This window comes from Falco rusticolus, chromosome 6 (genome assembly GCF_015220075.1).
Source record: "Falco rusticolus isolate bFalRus1 chromosome 6, bFalRus1.pri, whole genome shotgun sequence".
Lineage (NCBI taxonomy): Eukaryota > Metazoa > Chordata > Aves > Falconiformes > Falconidae > Falco > Falco rusticolus.
In genome coordinates this window covers 41,949,694-41,967,150 of record NC_051192.1, presented here as the reverse complement: position 1 = coordinate 41,967,150, position 17,457 = coordinate 41,949,694, and the positions used below count along the sequence as shown (strand labels likewise).

At 39.8% G+C, this 17,457-nt stretch overlaps 1 protein-coding gene across 5 annotated transcripts in view; it reads right to left on the bottom strand.

The window, feature by feature from the left end:
• Window positions 1-4,881: 4,881 nt before the first annotated feature.
• SERAC1 (serine active site containing 1) overlaps window positions 4,882-17,457 on the bottom strand; it is a 28,778-nt gene continuing 16,202 nt past the window's right edge. For 4 of the 5 annotated variants that reach the window (XM_037391566.1, XM_037391567.1, XM_037391568.1 and 1 more), the window contains exons 10-17: window positions 16,750-16,912; window positions 13,797-13,947; window positions 12,833-12,974; window positions 11,946-12,046; window positions 9,600-9,697; window positions 8,877-9,059; window positions 8,245-8,388; window positions 4,882-6,328 (exon numbers count right to left, since the gene is read on the bottom strand). In XM_037391566.1, the coding sequence (XP_037247463.1) occupies window positions 6,192-6,328; window positions 8,245-8,388; window positions 8,877-9,059; window positions 9,600-9,697; window positions 11,946-12,046; window positions 12,833-12,974; window positions 13,797-13,947; window positions 16,750-16,912 (1,119 nt within the window). In that variant the 3' untranslated portion in view covers window positions 4,882-6,191. Of the gene's footprint in view, window positions 6,329-7,861; window positions 7,898-8,244; window positions 8,389-8,876; window positions 9,060-9,599; window positions 9,698-11,945; window positions 12,047-12,832; window positions 12,975-13,796; window positions 13,948-16,749; window positions 16,913-17,457 lie in introns of all 5 variants that reach the window. The other variant, XM_037391570.1, reaches the window with a different exon arrangement.

Genomic DNA, 17,457 nt, shown 5'->3' with positions numbered 1-17,457 from the left:
GTAGTAACATGCCTCCACGAGTCTGGAAGGCCAGGGTAGCCTCTCAAAACATGGCTCCAGCCTACAACGAGATCAAAGGCCTCCTGAGTTCGTTTTCTACCACTAGGTTCCAGAACTCACCCTGGGTTTTGTTCACAGCAAGTCAGTGCCAACCACCATACCTCACACTGCAAGAGCACGTGGGCAGTGACAGCCCCTTTTTGAAGAACTGCTATAGGCTGCTTGTATATTACCTGTGCAAATACTGTGGGAGTACAGGGAATAGTTGTGCCCTGCTGCTGACATCGGTCATTAGCATATTCATGTCTTATGCTAAGGGGAGTTTAGTAATTCAGTACTTGTGTCCCTGTTCCCATTCTGCTTCATAGTAAGAAAATGCCATTGCCAGTCTTATTTCCACAGTGCAGATGAGGAAAGAGCTGGTCTTGGAACCTAAGTTTATGCACAGTATGTGCAACGCAGGCTGTGTTACATCCTGAAACTGAGCCACACACACGTGACTGGGAATGGCGGAACCCTCCTGCGGAGAGGAACAGTCGCTTACGGCCTAATGAGTTTGCCCACTCGCAGTAAAGCTCAGCTTGGCCACCAGGCTGGTTGCTCTCGCTGTGCGTTTCTGCTGATCCTCAGCTATGCAGTCTGTTTATTTTGTACCGGGGTAGGAGCTGCCGTGTGCTTCCCAGCCACCTCAGCAGCTGTGGTAAATGCATGCTGCAGCAGAGGGCCAGGCAACCCTGAAAAACAGTAGGATCACAGAGCATGAGCTGGGAAGGCTAAGAAACAGCACCAGGCCCGGGCACCGCATCTAAGACTGAGGACAAAGTGAAGGCTCGCGCGCGGTGCTGTAGACGGCTGTTGCTCAGGTGCACTGTGCATCCAGCCACACAGGGGTGCCGCCGGGAGGCAGCTGCAATGCACAGAGTAAGACTAACTACCATAATCTGTTCATTGCAGGTTCTTGCAAACAGAAGGTTTGAAAGACGATCATGTCCAATGGTTCCGTGACAGCCCAGCCAGGGGAAGCAGCCCCTGTTAGCCACTGCAGAAACTCCAGGCAAGTAATCCTTCGTGCCTGTTTTGTTTCTCCCTTACACTTACTCCCTGTTCCACCACAGCCTATAGGGCAAGTGTTTCGGGCGAGTCTATAGGTCACTTACCACAGTGGGCTGGCTCATGAAGTCCTGCTGCTCAGCTCAAAGCGGACGATCTCCACAATGAAGTCACTCCTTGTTCGTTAGCGAGCCGGCAGCCGTGCTTCTCAGACACCCGAGATTTTGACAAGGATAATCCACGGTGCTCAACGCGTCTGCTACTTGCTCTAGCTGCGCAGGCTTTTGCCTTGCCTGCGCAGGAAAACTGTACACGACAAATGCCATTTGTTCAAAGCAGGCAGTTAAAAGCGATAAACAGATTGCAACTTAACAAGTTACCATGACAAGAGAAGCATCAAGATCTTTTATTATTAAAGGAAACAGAGCATTTTTAAGCAGTTGGTGAAGCTGAAAAAACCCTCTTGTTTTCAGATTTTTTTTGCAGAAAAGATGCATTAAAAAAGTTCAGAGGTTCAGGTTTTTTCCCTGTAGGAAAATTAATTGGCTTGTTCTCAGCTTCTTGGAAACTGGGAATTCAGCCATTTTCTTACTTGTAATGCCTACCTGTTTCACTGCCAGTGCCAAATTCTGAACACGAGACATCCTGTAGGAGAGGATGCTGCCTTTGTCTGAGCACCTGCCATCCTCCTCTGCTCCCTCGTTTGCCAGACACTTTAAAAAAATTGCAAAAACCTTCAAAGGCCAAACCAATAAAGCCCAGTACTAAGCTTCTGAAGTGTCAGTTTAACACGGTAGCAGGCTAGTGAATAATGCTGAAGCGAGATAGCTGTTTCCCTCCAAGATGACACAGAGCCTTAGACTCCTGTCCTCCTCTTAAAAAAAAAATACAGTGAATATTTATGGGCATATTTCAGTATAAAACATTAAGAGCTGTAAAAAAGAAAGAGTACGTTATATGACCATAGCCAACATTTTCTGCAAAGATAATTAACAGCTCTAGGACAGCTAATTTACATGTTAATGAAAGTGTTAGCAGGAAAGCCAATTAAATTGGATTTATACAAGTCAAATAAAATCCGCTTTATTACTCTCCTTGAATAAAAGAAGTATCTGGCCTTTAGCATTTTATCTTATTTCTATGTATGTGGCAAGCTGCCCATTAAAGCATGAATCCCAGCAGCTAGCTGGTTTATACTATCAGTGACAGCATGTACTCTTCAGCTGCAGCAAATCAAGGGAAAAGAACAGACAGTCAAGCAGAAAAGGTTACGGCAAAGAATGAGAAATCTCCTGTCTCAATATATTATCTTCCACACTGCTGCTCAACACCCCAGCCAAGTGTTTTTTCAGAGGCGGGTGCTTGTGACCCGCGTTCTAGTTTTAATGGTCAGGAGAAGCAAAGCAGGGCCAGACTTGCTCTGTGTTTATGAAACCAGTACAGAAAACTCAGACTGCAGGAGGCAGGGATGCCTTCCTTCTCGTTCAGGACTAAGCTGGGCCCTGCCACAATGTGAAAAGAGGCCAAGTAACCCGAACCATCGTTACCTGATGTCCACAGGGAACCCACAGCGCGGCTCTGTCCTCAGGTCTGCTGCCCATTCTCACTGGGACATCATCAATGGAAACCAGTATCCTCAGTGATAGCTATCAGCCTTGAGGGCCATATAATGAGTGGTTGGGAGTGGCTATCCCGTAATATTTTTCGTGTTGTGAACCCAGCACCTTGAAATCTTAAAATTGTTGACACTGACTGTGAAGCCAGGTATGAATGATTTACCAGATGCAAGTATGTGTCTTGTGCTTATTTAATGTGAGAGACTTTGGCAAGGGACTAAGACCATGGGAGCTTGCCCAGGATGCTGTAGTACAGCAAATTAAAGTTACTACAGGCATCCTGGTTGGTCTGCTGCACTCACGTTTGGGGTGAGAAAGTGGTTTCCTTGGTATAGCAACTGCCCAATTTAGCTTTTTTAGGTGGGTGATCACTGAAACAAAAAGAACCAAAACCAGAGTAGAATTTATACTCTGACAAAACAATATTTTTGCTTTTTTCTTTTTGTCTAGAATTGCCATTTTCACCAGATGGAAAATTTCTCCTTTCTAGCTAGCAGCTCCGCCTGGCACCACGGAGCACAATCACAGTGAAAGCCAGTTTGCACTACTGTAATCACAACAATTGAAAAACCTGATGCCTGTTGCTGCTAGAAATACCAATACGGTTACGCAGGAGAGCTGGACAACAAGCGCAAGGGGACTGACAAACTCCTTGTAGTCCTGCCTTCCTGCCTTACTATTTTAGTCTTGGATGCCACAATGCAGACTAAATACCATCTTCTCAGACAATCCACACATAACTGCTAGCCTCATCTGCAGCTCAGTCCCCTGCTAGATGGGATTAAAGGCATAGTTTGAGACCTAAGAATTTACATAAAGGACTACTCTGAATGAATGTGACACCAGAGAAGCATGGACGTGTAAGTTTCTAATGGGAAGCAGACATGGATGCTACACAACAGACCTTCTGTCCCTCAAACGAATGTCTGTACACAGTTTAGGAGGCAAAATCCAAAAGCACAATGGAAAAATTGTTCAGTTTGGCAAAACATCAATGACCAGCTGCACCCCCCAGTACTCTGCCACTTGCTGAAGATGAAGGGTAAACATTAAATTCTTCCAGCGTGAGACAATCACACACACAAAAAAAGGAGGTCTTTAACAAAAGTGACCATGATCCAGAGTATTCATTTGGCAGATCATTCACCTTTAATACGTTTTGTGGTGTATCTAGCACATTTTTAAAAACACGTTTCATTACTATATTAAAAAAAAAACCACAAACCCCACCAAAAAAACAACAAACCAAGACACCAACCCAAGCCCAACACCCCCCCAATTACTAGTTTTAAAAGTTACACATATATACATACAGTTACAAAAAGGAGAAAGTTGCCTCAAGAGTTCCAGTTACAGTAACAAAACAGATGCATTTAGAGATTAATGTGTAACGCCATTGACTTGAATCCCTGTAAGCCAAAGGATTCTATTAAAATCAACACAGGATTTGCCACACTAAATATGCATTCAGTTATCAGAAGTCTTGTCTATTCACAATGAATTCCACATACCCGCTACTTTGTGAATACAAAGTGTTCTAATGTATTTACACTCCGAAGTTTAAGCACAGTATAAAAAGGATAAACCTCTTTCGAAGTTACAACTGTTCTGTTAATTTTCTATCTGAAATACCACCATGCAGTGTTCTTACCTACGTCTTGGGGGGGGGGGGGGGGGGGGGGGAATGCTCTTTTTGCCAGTGTAGTGCTGTACATTCTCTGCACTGCTCTTGTGAATTTTACTACGCAACTCCAGCAGGTCAAGGCTCAACTTCCAGAAGTGTACTTTCAGATGTAGTGTCCTCCTGGGCTGGAGTGCTCTGAGGTGGGAGCAGCTGAGGTGGCCTCAGGACCTGGCAGGACTGCGATGGCCACTGGCGCCTGCACCAAGCCCATGCAGAACTGCAAGGTGCATCCCACCTCTTTGGTAGCTTCCATAGCCATAACTTCAAGGCCAGTAATACTAGATCCATCTCACGTAACTGATGCTAAGAGGTGTCTTAAGCCTGTCATCAAGACGGGCCTTATTTAACCAACAGTCAGCTACAGCAGAATAGCCTGATCATAGCCTGTGTTTCCAGAGAGGGTTGGGGGTGTAAAGAAAGGAAGGAAAGAGACCACAATTAGTCTGTGCTGCAATTTTAACTACATTGCAAATTATCTAAGATTTCAAAAAAAAAAAAAAAATGACTGAGCACTGCCTTTTTTCTTTTTTGTCTCCCTAAAAATACTTACTTTTTATCCGTTCTGTTACAATATCCTTAACATAAACTGAAATCGGACAATACTGCTGTTTTTCTCTACATCTACACCAATTGATACACTTGGCCCCAAGAAACCAAAACATCTGGGATATTCTGCATTTCTGGTGGGACCTTGTGATCACCTGAATTTTTTCCTGCTTTACTTTTCTCTACCTGAGCTCTAAACTCTAAGCATTAGCTTTCTTGGCAGGGCCTACATCTGTCTTACTCCACTTGAGCATTTTCAATGCTCTTCTTTAAATCACCTAAAGAAAAAGTTTCTAAACGAGTAACATGAGCCAGGGCTTTGAATGTACCATCTTCTCGGTATGTCCCAAGAGTAAAGCAGGAGCTAAGCCTCTGTTCTGTATCTTCCATATGAACAAGCACGGAACTGCCCTGAGTCTGACCAGATGCACACTGTCCTAAAGAAAGCAATCTCATAAATTGATAAGATTAGGAGAGAAATGTACAAGAAAGTGAACGTTTCTTCTGTTTTAATTTATACAAACAGATTAAAACAACTACAGTTGCCTACGCAAGACAATCTACCAACCTATCTCTAACTCATGCAGGAAACTGATGGCATATTTACTGACAAAGTTGGGTGGTCTATTAAATGAAAAGGCAAATTACAAAAACTCCTGTAATTGGGCCGCTAGACCAAAATCCTACCTTCATTCACTTGGATAAAGTTCTCCAGGCTCCAGTCAGACTACTTCACATTGACAGTAAACCAAAGCTTTGAGGCAGCCACATGCTGCTTCTCCCCTTTGACACAACAAATAACCACCTCAGTTAATTGCTTCTGATCCTCTCTGTAAGACTTCAGTCCCACGTGTATTTTTACCTTAATGAGACCACCTACCTCCAGGGCAAGCTTTTTTTTTTTTTTTTGTTAAAGAAGATATCTTGGGCACTCTCCATAGTCAGCTGTGTTGCTCCAGAGCAATATCTGTAGACTAAGCAAAACTCCTCTTCACCGAATCCCTGTCCCCTCCAAGCCAAATTGCTGGAGAATTTACACAGATTTTGTTAACAGATCATGGCCACTCTAAGCCAACACACATTTTTTTTTGCCATGTTTATAGGACTTCATTTTGTGGGTTTTTTTAAATACATTTCAGAAATAAGTTGAAGAAGTACTACTGAAAAGTGTTTTAGCAGCAGATACTATTGATATAACATCTTTGTAGTTCTGCTGATCCCTTCATAAATGTTAGGAGAAGAACTTACTGTGTTACACCAAATAGAGGAAATAAGCAGCCAAGGATGGCAAAAACTCAGTCGCCAAGTTCTTGGGCTAAAACATCCTGAATGAACTTCAATGTACGTTGGTACAGGAAAGCATCCTTCTTCTTTGGCTTACAAATATTTAGATGATTAACATCCACTGGAATAAGGTCTCCAATTCCTAATTCTGTGAGAGGGGAGAAAAAAAAAAAAGAAAAAAACTACCAAAGTTTTAAGATCACCTAGACTGAAAAGCACACCTTGCATTAGCAATTTCAATTTCAGAAGCAACTTCTCCTGTCTTCAGTTTAACTGTTTTGCTTTCATTGTTTTTTAATGTACTAAAAGCATCAATACACGCTGCTAAAGTCAGATAGAGCTATACACTGCTACAAAACTCAAACTGGTAAACCATTAAGTTAGAATTCTACTATCTTTATTGGGAACACACAAATGTTCATTTCTCCGTGTAGAAAACTTTGAAGAATGAAAACTTCATTTACCAGCACTTGAGACTGAAGCATAAGCATTGACATCAACAGGGATAGAGTTTAATCTGGGGTATCCAGATTCTGATCACCACTAATTGCCCATATCCCTCATAAAAATACTTTGATGTGGAGATTAAAAATGGGACTAGAACGAACTTGAAACATGCCACAAATCACTACACCCAGTTCTGGGGAAATGAAAAATTTACGTTGCTTAATTGTAGAATACAAGGATCCCATTTTCAGCTACTGATTTTGGGGCGCACTATGGCATTTAGTCTTTCCTGACAGCTATCACTAGTAGTGAACTTTCCAGTTAGGATGCTGTGACTGCCACGTTCCAGTTCATTATGTATTCACTCAACCTCCTGAGAAATTCTCCATTTTGCTTGGAACTCTGTATCTTTAACCATGTAAAATGACACTAGAGCAGGATGCAGGTTTGCTTTCACATGCCCAAACGTGTGTAAGAAACAGTGAGCGTAGCACTTGTCAGCCCGGGGTTTGAACAAAATGAGTGCCATGACATGGAACCATCATGTACCCTCTAAAGGCTTTCAAGACAGCTCACGTGAAACATTGTGTGTCATCTCTAGATGAGGAGAAATAGACCAGAAAATTGTAAGTGCACAGTGCTTATTTGTGCACTTTGTTATCCAGCCCCTCTTTTTCATTTTATTTTGTTAAATTAAAAAAAAAATGAATGTCCAGATTTTCGGTCCTTGCCAATAAAATTGCATCAGCAACATTTCCGCAAACAGCTGCTTCTTGAGAAGACATACTGAAAAAATACTGCTGAAATACTCAGGAGAACAGGGATGTATAGTCTGCCTTTCTCAGAGCAACTAGCCTTGCATTTAATCTAGTGGATTTAGCTGGTGGAAAGCCTGATCTAAAACCCAACAAAGGAATCATTTCTGTTCAAGGCCTTACAGGTACCTTGGGCAATGCAGAAGAGGGTTTTGCTCAGGGAAAACCTGAAAATACCAGATTTGAAAAAATTCTCTATCTTCAACACCCATAAGAAAAGCAAAAGAAAGAAGTGTCTGGTTTTCCCTTTTCCTACAAAAGGCAAAAAGATGAAGGGAACTCTCCAGAAGGCAAACTCTACTGCTTGGGTACCTGAGATAAGGATAAAAGATTCTTAAAGCTGAAAAACAACTTTGTGACTTTTTCCTTCCATTAGCAATTTACTAATTTTCTTTCTTATATTTTAAAGGAGAAAATACCTGGAACTTGTGGGAGCTTCTGAGATACTATTCAGCCTATGTATGCAAGATAAACAACAGTTACTCCTAATTACAGAGGAAAGGACTACAACAGCGTAACATTAGACCAGGGTCCACCCTGCTTTTTTCAATAAGCAAGTGTTCCTTGCATTTAGAAAAAACAAACCAAACAATTGCCATTCTAAGATATAAATGTAACTGCCTTTAATCTCAGCAGGGAGACTATAGTTTAAACTCAGCCAAACGTTTAAACAAAAAATCCCACAATGTAACAGATTATTTTTTTTATGGTCTTTCCACCATAGCATTTATAATCCTTCCTCATTATTGATGCTTACATGACTATATATAAATTAAATAAATTAAATGGCTACTTGACTTACTTGCTGATTCCAGAGGTACGACGTGCAGTTTTATCATGCTGCCTATGTGTGTTGGTAAGGTTTCTGCAAAACTCAGCACTGAAAATTTCTTATCTTTGGCAAAAGACAGGAAGTCATCATTCAGCTCTTTCAGGGCGGGAGAATCTGAGAAAAAGCAACAAAATTTTGGCAAAGTTGTCTTGAACATAAGATTATAGCATTTGCCTGGCAAGACTGCATCCCTAAAGAGATGTTTTGGAAAAATCAATGCTGTACAAAAAGGAGTAGCATTTTGCTTGTAATGCCTTTTTCCAGCTATCATATACAACAACTCTTTATTTCTGCGTAGCGTGGAATTTGTTTAGAAGAGTCTGAAGTCCAGCACATGTTGAGTTGTTTTCATACCACCCACCACATCACTAAATGGCCTGCAAAACTCTTCTATAAACTTTTTCTGACTCACTTTTTCCCCTCGCCTCTGCCATCAAATGAAACAGCTACTCAGAATTACTTACAGTAATTCAACACACAGCCCAAAACATAAAAAGGGGTTTGTTGTTTTTATCCAGCTTTTTCTGACAGCATGATAAGAAAACCATCACGAACAGATTAGCATAGATCCCTGTTGTTAGAAGGTAGCAAAGTGAGCGTACCCTTGCTGAGTTCTTTAACCTCCACAGACGGAAAAAGAAGATATCTGGCATTTATAGAATATTCAGCCAGCTGGGAACCATGGTGAGGTACGCTATAAAATATGATTCCTCTGGTGTTGTTTACAATTTTATCCATTTCTGGATTCTTGGAAGCATCCACCAGCATCTTTTTGACTAGGAGACCTGGCAACAGAAACTGAATTAATGCAGGCATTTAAACTGCTGTGAAAACAATGATCATGCTTATTATCTATGAATCAACTAACCCTATTCTTGCCTTAGCTGATTAGTCCTTAGTTTGTCAAATACGTAAGACTAAGTTGAAAAAACCAAAACCTAAGGAGGCATTAAAATAAAATGCCCATGAATGATGCAAATCCAAGTTTGTTTTGCTTTAAGTGTTGCTAATGGCATTTACTATATGCCTGATCATGGAGAAAATTTTGCCTCTGAAATCCCATTCACATAAATTTCAACTCATTGCTTTTGTGTTTTTAAATCAACACAGTAAAAATAAACAGCAACATAAATCCTTTCAAAATGTATATGCTATTGAATATAATGCATTAAAAAAGCAGAAATCTATTTTCCATTTTCAGGTCTTTGCAAATTTTTTAGATATACTATTCTGAATAATTGCATTTCAGACTGAATTTGTTTAACTGCTTATTCTGAAATATAACAGCAAATAAATACTTTATATCAAACAGGCAAAGTGCTTACCACCCATGCTATGTGATACCCACACCAGAGGTCTGTCTCCAACCCCAGCAGCTCTGAGCTTGTCAAGAAGCTCATTGCTCCTGTAAGCAATGGACTTCCTGCAAAGAAAAAACACACGCAAGCATGATGGGTTAAAAGGCAATGTTAAAACAGAAAGAATTCTCAGTGCTGCACATTTGTGAAAGTGATTTAGGTACATAAAACATTGATTACTTATTGAAAAATGCCAAAAACATTTGTAAGGTTGGCTTCACAAGTACAACAGGAATTGAGGTAAATTCAATTTCTTGATCTTGCTAGAAAATTTTATTTTAGTTTCACTCACTACTCCCTTCAGCTTTAGTTCGACAAATCTTTTTATGGAGTTTTAGATAAGTTTCATTTACGCATTGTAACAAAATTATGTTTTCATTTTATGAAAGCATCATCAATCCATAATGACCTTTATCCCCTGAAACAGGAATATACCTAACATCTGACAAAAACGTACTTTGCTAAACAACGCTCAAAATGTGAAGCAATGTACAGGAATTTAATAACTAAGTGCATGATCAACCAATACATTAAAAAAAAATCACAGATAATGTCTGTTATACTTTCCAGACAACAATCTCTAAGTACTTCGTACTGCAATAGTACAAAAGCACAATAATCTCCATTTTATAAATGAAGAGACTGAGCTCTAGAAAGGATAAGCTACACCTTAGAGGTTGAAAAGGCATCTGCAGTACAACCAAAACAAAACCAATGCCAATTCCCTATCGAGCTTGAAAGTGCAATGTTGTTACTACTTGCAGTGTGCTAAGAATCAAACTTAGAAGACCCTTGGATAATGAAAACATCAGGATATTGGGGCAACCACTGTGCAAAGTAATTCACTTCATCTCTACTGGTTCTCAGCATTCTCACTGGAAATTGCTTTTATAACACATATGAAAAGGATACTCAAATGTGTCTTTTCAGCTGAACAATAGGCTTTGGGATAGCTGGGGCACACAAAAATTCACTTTTGAAACAGTGAATGAGCCTACACACTTGGAGCAATCATAAAGCTGTGATTCTACTGGTACATCTTTCAGATACCTTCAGTATCTTTCATTTTTAATTATCCATATCAAATTATAAACCAATCAAATACTATGCTTGGGTGACCGTATTAGCAGGTAATGTAATTTTTCCATTTTGTAATGAAAAAGACGTTATCTTAAAATAAAGAAAGAAATATATGTTTGTTTATTTTTCAAATTTTCTTGCATTATATTTACTCCAGACAGACACAGGAAAAAAGTTCTCCTAGAATTATTTATGTTGGAAAAGACCTTTAAGTTCATCGAGTCCTGACCTTTACCCTAGCACTGCCGAGTCCACCATTAAACCATGTCCCTGAGCACCACAGCTACACATCTTTTAAGTACCTCCAGGGATGACAACTCAGCCACTTCCCTGGGCAGCCTGTTCTGATGCTCGACAGCCCTTTGGTGGAGAAATTTTTCCTACTTTTTCCTAAGTTTTTCCATGATTCAAAGCTGGTGAAAGGTCTGGAGAACAAGTCATGTGAGGAGCAGCTGAGGGAACTGGGGTTAGCCTGGAGAATAGGAGGCTCAGGGGGGACCTTATCACTCTCTACAACTCCCTGAAAGGAGGCTGTAGCGAGGTAGGTGTCAGTCTCTTCTCCCGAGTAACAAGCAATAGGACAATATGAAATGGCCTCAAGTTTCAACAGGGGAGGTTTGGATTGGATATTAGGAAAAATCTCTTCACTGAAAGGTTTATTAAGCATCAGAACAGGCTGCCCAGGGAAGTGGTTGAGTCACCACCCCTGGAGGTACTTAAAAGACATGTACGTGTGGTGCTCAGGGATATGGTTTAGTGGTGGACTTGGCAGTGCTGGGTTAACGGCTGGACTCATGATCTTAAAGATCTTGTCTAACCTAAACAATTCTATGAAAACCATATGCTTTATTTTTCATGAGTATAAAGTCATAGTACAATGATTTTTTTTGCTGTGCTTATGAAGAATTATTGGATCATTTTAAGTTTAAGAAATATTCCCCTTAAGATACAGAATTGATGTTATATTTATGTCAACTAATAGCATAATTTAGTGTCTCCCCTAAACAGGAAGCAGAACAGACTGCAAGAATATAGGGAGTTGCCACAAGTAGTTCACCATGAGGTTAAAAAGCTCAAGCATACCACGGCTATACCTAATCTTTTTCCAAACTTGATTTACAAATGCAACAGGAAAAGTTAAATTTACTGTTTCACACCAGGCGATCCCAAGGATCAGCATTACAGGTCTCCCTCCTGCCCCCCCCTCCAAACTGCAGACACTACATTTGTTACCTGTGAGCCTCAACGGGACATTTTGCTTTCCAATCACTTAAATGGGTGTCATATTCCACAGATATGATTCTAAGGGCAGGACAGTCTGAAGCCAGCCACGTCTAAATTAATGAAAAGTGAAACCAAAAGGAGCTTATAATTGAAGCGCAGGCAATTTATCAGCAATGGAGCAAAGATACCACTATGGGGACAATATCAAGCAAGACTTTTGCTCTTCAGTTAATCCCCAAACACATCTTATACATAGACTATTATTCTTTTATTACAAGCTGGTGAACTCTAGCCTGTTGCCAAGCCACAAAGTAGGCCAGGGATGAAGATGGATTACTGAATCGTGCGTTCCTAGCGCCCTCTCCCGGGAGAAATAAGAATTACTACGACCACCAACAGGACCGATCAGTTGCAAGTTTTACAGAGCTACTTCGGTGGTTATACTAACGTGAGTTGCTTGAAGCAGCAATTACTTATTTACCAACAACATTTAATTAGCAATCTACAAAAACTGAGGTACTCAGACACCTATGTAAGACAGGTTACTTAATTTAAAACGTAATTTAAATTTTAAAATCTTTTTCTGAGCAATAATGGGGCGGGGAGGGAGAGCCAGCGCATGGGAAAGCGGCCATTGCCCCCCCTTTCACTAGCAGGAGAATGATCTGAGAGCACTAAATTTAGCAGGGGGTTTCCTTCACAAGAACAACATGTTCAAAATTTCACCTTGCCAACAAAAACACATCAGGCACTTGGAAAGTGCTCCTTGTATAACAGATTACAAGTAATTCGATTCAAAAGAGAGAACTACCGGACAGTGTAATTCTAGATCCCCTGGACAGCTGTCATTAATGAGATAACAAAAGCCACATGTGAAAATGTTATTGTCTGTTTACCTTTGGCCAGCACTGGCTATAGCCCTCTTCCCCTTCTGAAGCCTTTTTATCCAAACGCCGGTCAATGTCTTGCTGTCGCCAGGTTTTAAATGCTGCTCCCAAAAGACCATGAACAAAAAGGATGTCTGCTCTGATGGGCTGACTGAGACAGAATAAGGAATGGGTAGTACATATTAAATTTATGCAGAGCTTCTAACCTAAGGGATGCCAAAATATTATTTTTAACAGTATATGTGATTTCTTATCTTCTGGACAGCATTTCATGACATTGCATGGTATTTCAAAAAGGATAGCTAGATCAAGACACACACACACACACAAAAAAAAGAGGGATCCACCAAAAAGAGAGATATATAAAAAAAGGTATGGGAAGTATCCACCTTGCAACTCATATTTTCCTACAATGAAAAACAACATTCTCCCCAGCTACTGTTAATGCAGCTTGGTAGTTCCGACTTTATCATCAAATTACATCTTCACTGTAACCTGACTAACACCACTGGCCCAGGGAACAGTTGCTACTGAGTGACATGCCACATTGGAGACTGCTTCAGTCCCAGATACACGATCACTATTAAAAGCAGCTGAAGCTGTAAATTTACTGCATCTTAGGCCAACATGTGCTGCTGCCAGCAGAATATTTATAAGCCACTGCATCCCAAGACAGCGAGTGCAAAGGTTAAATGGTTGCAACACATGCAAAGCAGTAATTCATCTCATGGTTTGTGTTTGGATTTTTCCATGCAGTACAATAATACTCCTTTCATGACTATCGACTGCTCTGACCCCTTCTGCCCTCCTACCTGAGGATCTAAATTCAGTCCTCTCAACCTACCAAAGAACAGGAGGAACAAGTGACATCAGTACAGCAGCACTCTGATGTCAACTCTTCCAAAGTTTTGTAACTGAACAGTATGGCAAGTCACTCCAAGTACAGCACGTGCAGTATCTCCTTGTGCCTTACCTGCTACGATATTGTGGATGTAAGATATAAACACCATCTGGATACTTCTCTTTCACTGTGTCCCTGTCTAGATTAGCCAAAGCTCTGGATGCATGAGAAGACTGAATAACATGTGGAGATTTCATTACTTCAGCAAGTACAGAAACCCAACCTACAATGAAAAAAAAATAAAGTGGCAGGTTAATTAATAGAAACCTCATCCAAACAAAAGAATTCAGAAACATCATCCTTCAAACTATACTTGTGAAAATAGATGTTAAAACTTGAGAACGGTAACATCAAAACAAATTATTTCAGTCCACTGTCTTTACCGCAGGAAAGCCAATGCTAGATAAGTGGAACCTCCAAAATCAAAAATCCAGACTGGCAAGGGGGCAATGTATTTTACTACTGTTCGGCTTATGATCTGCAGAATGTCTTCTCAGAAGAAAAAGAAAGTTTATCAGCAGGTCAGTGCAGTTGTCAGACAGAGAACAGATCTCAAGTCTCTTTCTGCAGGTAAGATACAAGAAAGATACAGAAACTAAATGTTCCAGAGAGAAAATTAAGCTTAAAGCATAAGTCAGACATAGAAAACAATGCACAGGAGGAATGGCAGGTAGAAAAATTGATGCTTGCTGTGAGAGTACAACCATTTCTAATTTTAAAATCCAGTGTGTGAAAAACTATGTAACGAATTAAAACATCCCCACTATTCTAAAAATAGTATACTATTTATATCTAAGAAATGTAAGAGAATTAATGAAGGAAATCTTTGATACAACCCTCAATAAGATTTTAAGTCATAGCTCCTTCAACAAAAAACAAGACACTTTATAATACTTCACCTAAGGTGTAAAATATAGTTTCTTATTCATGGATGGGGATGGTCATAGTCTACTGAGAAATGCAAAGGAATATCTTTTATGCATACACACACATACTCTGTTTCTTTAAAATCCTGAAAAATGTTGCTGCTGCTAGCAAGAGTGGTCTATAACTCAAAATTACGTTAAAGTCAAGTTCATAAATAAAACTTGGAAAGACTTTGAAGAGAGATTTTCAAATAGAGGCTGATTTGAAAAATAAGGAACAACTTACTTCATGAGAACTGTTTCAAAATCATATACAGTATGTTGCTATTTGCATAGCCACTAAGTTGCTAATTCAAGATAGCTAGTTCACTGTAGACTGAGGAAAAGGATGAATTGACATGTGAATTTTCTTCAAATGCTAGTACCTTTGAGAACTATAATTATTTTTCTAATAATTATGTATTTAAAACACGTATCTAAGCAGAATACATGCAATGTGCAAGTTCTGCTTAAGCAGCACACTATCTAAAATCTGTTTTCAGTTTTCCAAATACAATGAAAGATTGCCAAGCTAGCCCAATTAAAACTAGCAAGGTCTCTGGTTCTGCATGGCTCTTAAATGAGTCAAGATGAAAAGTCAAAAATAACGTTTAGAATCCTTCTGCACCCAGATACCCCATTACAGCTACCACACAGTGTGTCATTGCTTTTCTTCCTCTGCCTGTGCCAGCAGTTTTTGCAAAGGAAAAGGTCCTTACAGGTTCTGATACATCATCCAGCAAAAGAGATGTCGTATCAACTCCTGACCTGCAGTATCCGACCGCTCATCTTTGGAGTCCAGTTCACTGTCTAAAATTCCATATGTGCTGAGAGCTCTGCCCCAGGGAGCTGCTGACTCTTCTGTTATGATCACTTCCTCTGCATGTATGGTTTTAGCAGTAAATCATAAGAATATAAGAATGGTGCTAGACCTCAGACCAAAGGCCTTTGTAGTCCAGCTGTCTTTCTCCAAAACTGAGCTGTCATCAAAGTTGCAGAATAATAAAAGAATAGAGCAATAAAAGGGCAAGCATATAGTGCTGATGCTCCACTATACCCTCTCAGTTTTCTGCAATCAACTTAGCTTCTGTGTGTAGAGCTTTATGGATTTTTCTTTCCATTAATTTGTCTAATCACTTTTCAAAGTTTTTTTAAGTCTTCAACAATCACCATGTTTTCTGGCATGTTTTAGTTTGGTCATGCACTGTATGGAAAAAATGCAGTGTACAAGAACTTTGCTCTTGCATTATGAACAGCTGATGACCATTCCCTGTTTGCCTTCTGTATGTCATCTCCATCATACTCTCCTTCAGTCACTTTTTCCATACTTGGTGTCTTAGTCTAGTTATTTGTTCTTTGTACCACAGCCATTCCAAAGTTTTAATCACCCTCACAGTCTTTCCCTGTATCTTTGCTACTTCTCCTTTTTCCAAGAGGGAGATTAAAAATGTCCACTGCATTTAAGAAGCAGACACCAGCCCAGCCATAAACAACAGCATATTGATGTTTTCTATTTTTCTTTTTAATTCTTTTCTAATAAAACATTGGGAATTATTTATTTTGTACAGAACTTTCATTGTGGTACTTAGGAGGTATTAAAAAGTGGGCATCAGAGCAAAGCTTAGCAGAAGTTACTAGCCTAACATGAAACAAGGGAGGGCAGGAAAGCATGTTTCACTTTGTTCCAAAAGGTAAGGACTGCAAGCTGGTCTGTTCCTTTACAGGACTAAAGCACAGTCAAAACCACCACCAACAACAACAATCTACACGGTAGATGAGCTAGCTGTAGGAGTAAGAAACTCAAAAGATCTTTGCCGGTACTGTGAACCAAATATCAACCAAGTCCAAGTTTTCACCGTCCATCAGACTTACAAGACCTCTGTAGCACTGACACATATTGGCTAGACAGCATACAGGACTTTGTAATCAACACCATCTAAACTGTCTATATTTTTTGTATTTAAGAAAACCCCACACAATACCACCACCTCCCCACACCCCCACATATAAATCCCACACTACTACCATGGTCCTCTGCATTTTACAAAAGCACCAAATCCTCTGAAAATTTTAGAACAGAAATCTGACATTCAGACTGCTCACACTTGGTTTCTTTTTACCTGCACGTACTATGGATGAATGAAGATGTTCATCCAAAGCCATATTTCCAATAATGCGAATTATGTTCCTTTGTATTTTTGCTGAATCTTTACGTAGCTGGTATATCCTCTGTAGTAGCTGAAGGCCTCCTTTGGCTTCAATTTTATCACAGTGAGAAGAAACCTAGCATTATACAGTAAATACAATGACAATAAGTAGACGTTCTGCAAAAGGTTCTTTGAGATGCTGTTAATTCACAAATTAAGGAATTTCAAGGAGCCAATATGATGCAGAGCCCTTATTACCTAGAAAATCTTACTAATCTAGAAAGCATTATGCCATAGTTGAAGAGGAAGTAAATATTTTAATATGCTAAATGCATGATTTCTATGGATTGACAACCTGAAAGATGTTAAGTACCATCACTCTACTCTCCTCTGCATCTGAGAGAGACGAGATTGCTCTCCACTTTGCGTGATCAAATTTCAACTGAAGTTCAAGAATCTGAACAGGACAATTGTCTGCATTTGTTACTATCTCAACCAGAGCTACTCGTCTTCCCATTCACTACCTAAAATGCAATCATTATAATCCCTTCTCTTTGAAATGCAAAAGTATTTCTACATTCCAAATAGTACTGCTATCATTATTGACCTGAAGGGCAACAACAGATTCTAGTTCAAGTAGATGAATATGCACTAATTAGTTGTAGTGTCAATACTGATATT